At 44.2% G+C, this 11,524-nt stretch overlaps 2 protein-coding genes across 2 annotated transcripts; both read left to right on the plus strand.

Annotated features, from left to right (window-relative positions):
• Nucleotides 1-692: 692 nt before the first annotated feature.
• LOC139833009 (uncharacterized) lies at nucleotides 693-1,234 on the plus strand. Its single transcript, XM_071823044.1, has one exon. The coding sequence runs from the start codon at nucleotides 746-748 to the stop codon at nucleotides 1,064-1,066; it is 321 nt and encodes a 106-aa protein (XP_071679145.1). The 5' UTR covers nucleotides 693-745; the 3' UTR covers nucleotides 1,067-1,234.
• Nucleotides 1,235-1,379: 145 nt separating this feature from the next.
• Nucleotides 1,380-11,167, plus strand: LOC139833008 (uncharacterized). The gene is made up of 2 exons (XM_071823043.1): nucleotides 1,380-2,527; nucleotides 10,718-11,167. The coding sequence occupies exon 1, from the start codon at nucleotides 1,576-1,578 to the stop codon at nucleotides 2,518-2,520; it is 945 nt and encodes a 314-aa protein (XP_071679144.1). The 5' UTR covers nucleotides 1,380-1,575; the 3' UTR covers nucleotides 2,521-2,527; nucleotides 10,718-11,167.
• The last annotated feature ends 357 nt before the right edge of the window (nucleotides 11,168-11,524 follow it).

Here is an 11,524-nt window from a genome sequence, read left to right on the forward strand (position 1 = left end):
CGCTGCAAAATGGAACTTCCGGCGGGGCAAAAATTCCGGTCCAGTGCACGCTATCTACTTACAGCGCGGCAAAAGCGAGGTTTAGTGCCCCGATTTTTAGCGCGCCTGTTAGAGATGCTCTTAGTAAACTTATTATTGGACAGACGGGTCAACCACTTGACAGAGGAGAGTAAGATTCGTCACCACAGTCCCGATAGAAGGTAGAGTTCAAAAACAAACCGACGACCGCCATCTCCTGCTCGTACACGAGCATGCCGAGGTAGTCTAGGATGTCGTCGCGTGGCTCCTTGCTCGGGATGTCGTCTCCGCCGATCTACGCCTCCTCATCCAGGCCGTGGTCGTCTTGCTCGTCGTCCTCTCATCCGCGTGGACCAAAATGGATCGCTTCAGTCCGAGGTTGGGACGTCGGTGGGAGATGCTTCGAAGAAGGGGCGAGATCTAGCGCTGTTATATATGTTTTTAATTAATATTAAATGAAAATTCGAGATGAAATTGTCGTTGACAAATTCAACTAGTGTATTTTTTTTGCAACAGCGTAAATGAACTCTTGACTTGGCCAACTAAGCCATGCTAACCGAAAGGCGCCGCAACTCTGAATCCGTCGAACGCCGGATCTCCTCTCGCCTCAAGGGAAGAACATATGCTCCACTCCACCGCCGCAGCACAATGGAGCACCCCCGTGTGTATGTATATATAACTCCAGAGTCCAGACGGCAATCAATCAAGTGGAGCAAACAAAGGCCACATGGACGCGCTCTTGGAGCAGCTCTCCGCCGTGGCCGACACGGCTGTCGACGGCGGTGGCTTCGACCCGGCGCAGCTCGCCGGCGTCCTGGCGCTCTTCGAGGGCCACGCGCACGCGTCGTGGGCGGCCGCCTCTGCGGAGCACGAGGCGGTGGCCCGCGACACCGAGGCGGCCGTGGTGAGCGCTCAGGGCCACCTGAAGGGCGTGATGGACGCGGCTGTCGGCAAGTACCGCGGCTCGTCCGGCCAGGCCGACGCGCTGTCCGCGGCCACGGCGGCCATGGAGATGGCATTCAAGGCGACGTCCGGGACACATCGCTGATCGGTTATCAGTGAAAGCTGGTGAGATCGTAGGTCGAGCAGGAACGTGCGAAAGATTTACGCGCCCACGCGCCGCGACATCGATCAATGTAAATTCTGGAAGAACATATAGTAGTAGGACACCAGCTTGTAATGCTAGTAGTAATTCGAGACGAGCTCGGTTCGTTCATGGCCCCATGGGTATGTGGTTGATTTCCTTCCAGTCGTAGCAACTGAAGTCCTGAAGTGATGCCAAGAATCGGTAGACGTGCCCACGAAACCCTTGGAGCGCGCTCGCTGATGCGCACGCTACAGTGAAACGACAAGCAAGGAAACTCGCAGCGCAGGAAAACCCGCAGCCTTGCCGTTTCCGGCGCCGTGCCAGTCTGCACTCCCCGACGGCCGCCCTCCCCCCACTCCCCTTCCGTTTCCGCTCCCCCCCACCCCAGATTCCCAATTTCCCAAACCCCGCCCCCAAAATTTCGAATCACGCGCCTCCCCACCCCTCCCCGCTCCTCCCCCGCGCCGCCGATGCCGTCCTCCAACCGCCCCTCGCCGCGCGCCGCGATGGAGGACGACGGCGCCGACAGCCCGGCCGCCGACGCCCTCCGCGCCACCCCGCCCCGCCCCAACAAGCGCTCCAAGTCCACCAGCCGCAGCCGACGCCGCCGCCGCTCGCCCAACCCTAACCCTAGGCCGCGCCCGGACTACTACGGCACGGAGCCCTCCCGCAAGAGCGAGCGCAAGCGCAAGCCGCGCTCCTTCCCGGACGCCGCGCTGCTCTCGCGGGCGCTCCTCCCGCGCGCCTCCCCGTCCCGCGCCGCCGGGGGCGGGGGCGCCGTCCAGCTCTGGACCGACGCCGACGAGCTCGCGCTGCTCTCGGGCGCGGTCGCCTTCCGGGCGGGCAGCGGCCGGGCCCCGCGCCTCCCGGACACGGGCCCGCTCTTCCAGTCCATCCGCGACTCCCTCTCGCCCCACATCGACCAGTCCAAGGTCTACTACAAGCTCAAGCGCCTCAAGAGCAAGTTCTGCAACACCGCGCTCTCCGCCACCAGCACCGCGCACGACCGCAGGGTCAGGGACCTCTCCGCCGCCATCTGGGCCGCCGACCTCGCCCCACCTCCACCTCCATCTCCACCTCCAGCTCTAGCTCTGGAGGAGGCCAACCACGACGACGACGACGACGACCCTGAAGAAGACGACGACGGGTACGCTCCCACCAACGTGGCCGTGGGGCCGAGGATGCCCCTGGTCAGCGATCTGCTCGGCGAGTACTGGAAGAGGAACGCCCGCAGCCTGTCCGGGGTGTCGCTGGACAAGGGTCTGGCGCTGGTCGGCGCCGACGAGGGCAGGGTGGTCGAGGCCAAATGGAGGCGCCAGCTCGACGCCGAGATGCGCTCCCAGGTGCGCCGCCACGATCTCGCAAAGGAGGTCTTCGCCCTGCTCATCGACACCGTCAAAGGCCTCGGGCCTTAAACCGGGGGTACAAGTCCCGCAATCCTCTGCCCTCTGTAAAATTGCATTCTGCAGTTTTTACTTGCCTTGAACTAATATCTCCTTTCGTTTCCTGCTCATCGTCGTCAGTTTAATACTGGATTAAGGTACTTGTGTGTTGTTCAAACTTAAGTGTACCAAATTGGCACCTTGTTTTAAGTACTCGTATATCGGGATTTATAGTTCCGTAAACAACATCCTTGTCTGGTTATGCACAATTCTGGATTCTTTGTCATCCTTCCCTGTGGCTTATATAATGGTTAAGGAACCTGCTCAGTGATCATTGCAGTAACAAGTTTTGCCGTATTCTTGATAAGCTAGCGTAGGTGTTTGGATCTCTAAACATTAAAGCCGCTAGATGATATTCTGTTAAGATAGTATGGTGTGTTCACTATTGTGATTCAGCAGCTCTCCAGAGTTGATATCTTGCATGCCTGCTTTACTCTACTACTTAGCAAAGTACAACTGTAGTGCCAATTTGGTTTCCTCCATTCCTATCTCTAGCATCAGTATTAAGTCAACTTCCGTTTCTGTGAGCATCAAGTCTGCACATTTTCTGGAAATCCTGATGCATTATTGTAAGCACAGATGGGAAGTTCCTACACAATGATGCATGGTCTGTAGAATGATGAGTGGTTCCTTGAGAGTTCAGCTTACCTTTGGCCCAATTAGGTTATACTTATACCACCTTTTCATCGTTAGTTTAGCATCGTGTTGAATTACAGCGCAATAATTCCCAGTCTAAAAAAGAAATATTAGCACAATATAATTCCAGTAAAAAAAAAGTTAGAACACAATAATCTACTAATACAGAATTACAGATGCAAGTGGGTCACCATTAGGGTACCATCTACCCTCTTCGGTTAAAAAAACTGAACTAACTCTTTCAGTGACATCATCAGTGTTGGAAAGTTAGTTCATTTTTTTCTGAACCAGAGATGGTAGAGGGTACCCTAATGGTGAGTTGGTGACCCAATTGCATCTTTATCTACCAATATAGCTCAGTCTATTTGCAATGTAGAATACTGTCGGTTTGATTTCCTTCCCATCTGAGCTGCACCTTTATATCCTGGTTCTAGGAGATCATTGCATCAGCACCTTTTGCTGTAGTCTTGATGCGCTAGGTTAGGCATTTGATCAACTTAAATCAGTCCGTAAGTCTTGTCAGAATTACATATATTGTGTTAAACTATTGGGATTTAGGTTTTCAAAATAACCCAACTTCTACTCAGTGATCATTACATTAGGAAGTTTTGGCATATTCTTGATGACCTAGGTTAGGTGTTTGGATTTGTAAACATTGAAGCTAGTGCATGGTGTGTTCACTATTGTAATTCAGCTCTCCAAAGCGATAGCTTGCATGGCTGCTTTACTCTAATCAGCAAAGCAGAACTATATTTCTAATTTTGGTTTATTCCAGTCCTATCTCTACTTCTCTAGCATCAGTATTGAGTAGTCCACTTTCTCTGCAAGCACTAAGTTTACATGTTTTCTCAAAATCCTGATGCACTAATCTAAGTAAAGATAGGAAGGTTCGTACACTAATGCTGGTCTATAGAAAGGTGAGCTGTTCTTTCTGGGGTTGACCTTACCTTTGGCCTTATTAGGTTAGATCATCTTTGTAATTTAGCATCATTTTAAGCTTTAACACAGTAATGTGGTAGTTCAATTTATTCTCCCTGCGATGTAGAACTGTACTGGTGGTTTGATTTCTTTCCCATCCAAACTATACATTCACGTCCTGGTTCTTGGAGACCATTGTATTAGAACATTTTGGTTCAGTCTTGGTGCGCTAGTTAGGCATTTGTATCAGTTTAAAACAGTTTGTGTAAATCTTGTTGCAAATATACATGCTGTGATTTAGCTTTTCAAAATAACGATAAGCTAGTTGTGTTTATTGTACTTGCAAAGTAGAACCGTGTTTACTTGCAAAGTTGAACAAAAAGGAAATATTGAAAGAAGTTAAACTGGAGTTGATCTCAATGTATCACTCTTCAAATGTTGCTTATGGTAGTAAATATTGTCAGAATTATGCGAATTGTGTTGAAGTATTGCGATTTAGATTTTCAAACTAATGGTGTGCTGGTTGTGTTTACTTTGCAAAGTAGAACCGCGTTTGCAGTTTTATTACCTGGTAGGTCGAACAAAAATGAAGTATTTGAAACAAGTTAAACTGGAGTTGATGTCAATGTATCACTTTATAAAAAAAAAATAGTCGTGGTAGTATGAGTGAATGCGATCCTTCATGCTGCAAGATTTCCTTTCGGAGGCAACATAAATTGTCTTAGAATGTTACCCTTTTGGACAACACACATGGAATTGCTCAGTGAAAGAAAATTATCTGTCCACCTAGTGAAGAGAGCCCAACAATTGTATTTATGCCAGAAAACCAACTAAGGTGATGCTGATCAGTTCATGGTCTTTTATGCACTTTTTGCGTCCCCTACTGTCCTACTATTTGGCTTATGTTTAGAGTTCTAAATTTTTACAAGATAGTGATGCAGTGATTGCTATGACTATTGGATTTAGATCAAATGGTTAGATGTTATATGGATTAACGGTAGTATGGTGCGTTTACAATTGTGAAGCCAAAAGTTAGTATGGTGTGTTTACAATTGTTATTCAGCTCTCCAAAGCGACAGCTTGCATGCCTGCTTTACTCTAATTAGTAAAGTAGAACTATATTAGTAATTTTGGTTTATTCCAATCCTATCTCTAGCATCAGTATTGAGAAGTCCACTTCCTTTTCTGCATGCACTAAGTTTGCATATTTTCTCAAAATCCCGATGCACTAGTGTAAGTGAAGATCTGGGTTTTTTACAGTCCTATCTCCAAGCCACATAATAGGGACGCATAAAGCTCATACAAGAGCATTAAGCATCAGTTTAGTTGGTTTCTGGCATAAATACAAATGCTGGGTTGTTTTGAATAGGTTGGCAAATAATTTTCTTTCACATAGCAGTGACATGTGTCTTATATTGTCCAAAAAAGTACAACATTTTAAGACATTACACTGCCTCGGCAAGGAAGTTTTGTAAACATCCGCTCATACTACCACAAGCAACATTTCGAGAGTGATACATTCATATCAACTCCATTTTAACTTGTTTCAGTACTTCCTTTTTGTTCAACTTACCATTAAGGGCCAAACAAACAGCAAACACGGTTTAACTTTGCAAGTAGAATAAACACGACTAGTTTATCATTATGTTGGAAAGCTAAATTCTACTAATTTAACACAATACTTATATTTGCAACAAGATTTACACGAACTGTTTTAAACTGATCCAAATGCTTCAACTACCGCACCAAGACTGAACCAAAATGTTTTAATGCAATGGTCACCAAGAACTAGGATGCGAATGTACGGCTTGGATGTGAAAGAAATCAAAGCACCAGCACAGTTCTACATTGCAAGTAGAATAAACTGGACTATCACATTATTATGTTAAAGCTTAAGATGATGCTAAATAACGATGCAAAGATGATCTAACCTAATAATGCTAAAGGTAAGCTGAACTGCAGAAAGAACTGCTCACCTTTGACTTTTCTACAAAACAGAATCAGTATATGAACCTTCCCATCTTTACTTTGATTGGTGCATCAGAATTTTGAAAAACATGAAAACTTAGTGCTTGCAGAAAAAGAAAGTAGACTACTAAATACTGATGCTAGGTTTGGAGTTTTAAATTTTTGCAAATTAGTGCTTCAGCTATTGCCGTTTGAAGAGAAAATTGACTATTGGATATATATCTAATGGTTAGATGTAATATGGATTGATCAAGTATTCATGTCTTATGTGTTCGAGATGCATTATTTGTACACATCAGCGTGTCAGTTCAAGAAAATTATTCACACCACAAGTTTATGGTGTTCAGTGACTTCAATAGTAAGGATTGCCTGAATCTGTCATGCTGTTTCAGTGCGGAGCCGCAAGGTCATAAGTGGTTTCTTCTTTAGGCATGGGGCGAATCCGCTTCGCTTGAGGTTTCCTTGAAACATTCATGGACCCAAGGCACTACCTTTTTTGTGCCTTGCATGATTATCTCGGCGGGTCGCTTTAGTCTAACCTAGATGCAGTCCTACCTTAGCTACTCAAGTTTGAATGCATACCACATAGGATGGTTATATACCATTTAGTCCCTTTTCGTGGTGGATCACGAAAGTCCATATCCCTACTGTGTCTCTTTTACAGCCAGTCATGTAAACCCATTTAGTTGTCACCACATGTAATCCATCTTGTGGGATGTTACCTTGTTGTTTCTTAGGCATGGACCACCATCACATTGCAAGATTTGCCATGCAGAGTGTTGCCTCCTGAGATCACCTGCAACGCTTTACTTTTCCTTCTTGTCATACATGTCAGCTTTGTTGTGTGAACTCTTGTAGTGACTAATCTTTCTTGTTTTGTCATGAGATTAGTATGTGGATGTGAATGGGATCTGTGGAGTTAGTTCACGTTTATTAATCACGAAGTGCATTTCTGTTTCACCTGTACGCACAAGCTTAGCACACGTCTTTTATGTGTTCCATATTGCAACTCTGAATACACACTATAGGGGTTAGTCCTTTTGTAAGTTATAGCCAAATGAAACTGTACTAAAAGAATCAAAATTCTAGTTAGTACGTGGTAAAGGCTATGACGTCGGTTATTGAAATGATTGTGTTAATTGAAAATTGACATGCATATATGCTTGTTGGTTGTATTTTTTATTTGGAAGCACCTCGTAAAGTTCTAACACAAGTTCCTAAAAATCCTAAATACACCAAAAGAACATAGCGACCACAATTTTTAAATACGGCAATTGTATTATGACCTCGTGTGTGTTCGTAGCCCTCATGCAAATCAAAACTAACCAATCTGAGTAGAGAGGAGAGGACCCACTAGCCAATGCCAGCGACAATAAATCCTTTGGTGGGTAGCATTTTACCATGGTTTTTCCTCATGCTCTGTGACATCATGATCACAGGTGGGGCACATACTCATTCCTACTTCATAACGTGGCCAATCTGCTTGTGTGTCAATGCTCCCCACTAATTTGGGCTCTATAACCCATCCACATGATTAACATGGGTTATAGGCCAGATTTGTCCGCCTGAAGTTTGGGGCTCGAAGTCAAGTGGGCCCATGGGCTGGACCCACAAGTCCATTCCATTTTTTGCTCTTACGTGATACTGCGTTGAGTTTCACATGGGCCACTTTGCTTCCTGGCCTCTTATCGTAAGTTTTGTTTAGCGTTAAATTATTGGCCTTACAAATCAACATTGCACGTTTTAGTATTTTGATTGCATACACTGATACGCCCATACGATCCTGACACACTAGTGACATCTAGGCTCTCTGGCATTCTAAGTCTAGTGCCAAGTCGAGGACATGTTTGGAAGGTTTTATGAATCCTTTGAGAATTTGGCTTGTTGAAGAAGTTGGTGACGGGGTGTTTTGATTTAGTGTAAAGGGGTGCCAACTGCCAAGTCATGAATTATATTTGATAGTGGGATATTAGATCTGCAATCTGCATACTTTTAGTGGCAAATCATTACCTTTTCCTAAATTTAATAGTGGCCATAGGCTGCATGCACCTTGTTTGGAAAGTAAATCCTGGAAATTCATAAATGTAATACATATGCATTATGCCTATACTATTACACACCTCTATCATCTGAGTCAACTTTGCCTACGCTCTAGAAAATGTCCAAAATGATAGCATTGAACCATGTACTACACATATTTGTCATTTGTGGACCGTGGTTCTTGGTGTGGGGAGGAGGGAGAGGCAGGTTTGATAAATGATTCTTTTTTGCAAATGCATACCAAATTACATGTAATATATCCATGATTTCTATCTGTTGTTTTGTGGAAATTTGCATCACATGTTTATCTTCTAAGTCATGGATGGTATAAAGCTTTCAATTGCTACTTTCATTATTTAACAAAATGCATAAGAAAAAGGCAGCAGTTTGATTTTTTTTTTTTGCAATGTATAGCAAAGTACATGTAACATATCCATGATTTCATTCTGTTGTTTCTTGGAATATTGCACCACCATGTTCATGTTGTAAGTCATGAATGATATAAAGCTTTCAAGTGCTACTTTTATTATGTACAAGATGAATGAGGAAGAAAAATCAACAATCCCCTTAGAAAACAACAGGAAATTAAGAGTTATCATACTACACCTGCATCTAAATACTTGGCATTTTTTACCAAAAGTTTTTCTCAAATACATTGCAACTTCACAATTTGTGAGGTATCATTTCCCAATTATGCTTATTTTGACCCACCCATTCCTACTTTGCGGCTTCAATTGCAAGATAAATGGAATGTATTTTGGCCACATCAAATCTTATAATATGATGCCTATGTATGCGGTATGGTAAAAGTTGCATGGAGTTTCAAACAGAAGAAGAGAGTATAATTAAGTAACAAATTATAATTTGTCACGTGGTTGTGCTCTTTGTCTGGCATCTGGAATAGAACTGGGTAGATCTGTAGGGATATAGACCTCAGATAATGTAGGAGGATGGATATGTAAGACAAGAATAGCAGGGAGTGAATTACTTAGAATAGTTTTTCGGTGCAAATGTTCGACTTGCCTCCAGGTCTCTTGGATTATCATGTTTATACACATGGGCATTAATGTTCGAAGTAAAAAACCTGAACTGAACTTTTGACTGGGAGCCTATGATACATAAACTTCAACGTTTTTATTGGGATGTAGCCAAGAAAATGTGAATAGTTATCCTGTTCAATTTCTCTTGATTTTCGTGCAGTTCCTGGTTTGTTCTTTCTAAGTGAATTATAGAATGGCAAATCTTTTTAAAATGCACCTACCGGGATGTATGGTCTACAAATGAATACTGGTTACGGCAGCATCAGAGTTCATTGGGTGGGGTTAACGACGAATACAATGGAACCTGTTTTTATACTAACTCTCTAGCTGCCAAACAAAGCTAATCTTAATCCAAGCAAAAAAACAGGTTAGCCCTTGCTGCGGCGCTCAGAGCAGAGGGGCACAGCATGCAGCAGGCGCAGCAACCAGGCGTAATCAGTATGCAGCGAGCAGCTAGGGCCAACCAGGAGCACCATCAGAGCAGCCAGGGAAAGCACGGCTGCAGGAGGCTAGTAACGGCTGACCACATGAGGCTGGTGGAAGGCTGGGGTGGAGCTTCAACGGGCGCCGGGAAGCTGGTAGGTGGCTGGAGTCAGCTGAGCTCTGGCAGGTTACGGGCTTACGGCTGCTGGCGAGCTAGGATGGAGCTATGGACAGCAGGTCTTGGCGTCCGACTGCAGGGGCGAGTAGAGTTGGAGCGGGAACCAGTGGGCAATGGGCATGATGTAGCAAGCGTGTGGAGGCGGGTGTGGTTTGGGTAATTGATCTGGTGACCAGCTTGCTTTGATCTGGATAGGGGTTAACTTGATCAGGATATTGATCTCATGTGAGAATTCAAGATGTAACCGAGGAAAAAAACCACTCTGCATGTTGGGAGGAGCAGGCTTTGCGTGTACGCTGAAAAACCCTAGGCTCTGATACCATCACCATGTGAGGAAAATATGCAACTTGTGTTTCCATGAGGCCATAGGCCAATATATGGGCACACACAAGTGTGATAAATATGCAGAAAACCCTTTATACGATGGATATAATACATGGAAAGTAAAAACATAAATATCTTCTGCTGGGATATTTTGCCTGGACAGTTCGATACTCAATAAAAACTATTTTCTATAAAAACTATTTTCTCCTCTAAGCAATTGCCTCATTGTACTCAATACTAACTATTTTATCCTCTCGTCTTAGAATGAAGGTGTTTTCCCTGTAAATATCTTCTTGTAAAATGTCTAGCCTTGACAGAATCTTACAAGCTATTTTTTCTTGCTGCATATGGTGTTTGGCTTTAGAAGTACTAGTCAAAAGTAGTGACCCAGTATGGTATAGACCAACACGTGGCGAATATGTGTATGTCTGACAGTTGGGGGGTAATGAACAGATGCTGCTACAATAATACTATTTGCGTCTTTTTGGTGTTATTTCCCAAATTGTTATGTGTACATCATTTCATTGTGAGACATATTGCCTTAGAAGCTTGTCCTATCTATCCCATGAAAAATAGGCCCAAGTTGTACTTTTGCAGTTTTTGTTTGTAGCAAACTGCTTCTAAAGCTATTTTCTTTTTGCAGGTGCTGTTCGGTGGAGTATATAGCTGGATACGTAGGTACAATGTCTATTTTGCAGGCTGATCAACCATCCTGTACTTGGTTGCTGACCACAAGGCCTTAACACGGCGTCTACTGTGTCAATTCATCCCTAATTAAGTGGAACTAGCTATTACTTTTGCAAGATGCTTAGGTGTGGACTTTGGAGACAATTATTTTGCTAATCTGCTCGGCCTTATGTTCTAGATATGCTAAGGAAGCTAGGTGCACGACAATGACAGCTTTCAGCATTCATTTTCTGTAAATCGTTTGCTAACTATCGCCTATGATGCTAGATGTGTTTGAGATGCCAGGATGCAACATGTCAGTATGTCCAGAGTCGTAATATTGCATCAGCTCATGGTACTTTATTCTGCTGGAGATGTATGGTTTGACTCGCACTGAAAGTGTTGTTGCATGAGAGTTACTCCACCAGTTCAGCGTGCTGCTTAAATCGTTTAAGCACAAGATGTATTTTGCCTTCGCGGGCTTGTCATTGGTGATAGAATAGCTTTCATGTCAGGATTGTCATGGTGGATTGAGTGTTTTACTTTGGATTACTTCAGAGTTGCATCTGAGTGCATATATGCATCTTGTTTTCCATCTTGGTGCTGCCCTCCTTGCGGATGCATTTTATCAACCTGGCTCCGGTTTTTCTACCAGTGAATGAAGTACAGACTAATCACGGTAGAAATATTCCGAATAAAGTTTGTTCAGACTTTTGACAATGACAGCTATCAGCTTCAGTCCTGATGTTATGCTCTCTGTAAATCATTTGTTAACTATTGCCAT

The sequence above is a fragment of the Lolium perenne genome, chromosome 7 (genome assembly GCF_019359855.2).
Source record: "Lolium perenne isolate Kyuss_39 chromosome 7, Kyuss_2.0, whole genome shotgun sequence".
NCBI lineage: Eukaryota > Viridiplantae > Streptophyta > Magnoliopsida > Poales > Poaceae > Lolium > Lolium perenne.

Excerpts from the sequence above, each read along its gene's own strand:
- LOC139833009 (XM_071823044.1), top strand. The coding sequence starts at position 746 with ATGGACGCGCTCTTGGAGCAGCTCTCCGCCGTGGCCGACACGGCTGTC.
- LOC139833008 (XM_071823043.1), top strand. The coding sequence starts at position 1,576 with ATGCCGTCCTCCAACCGCCCCTCGCCGCGCGCCGCGATGGAGGACGAC.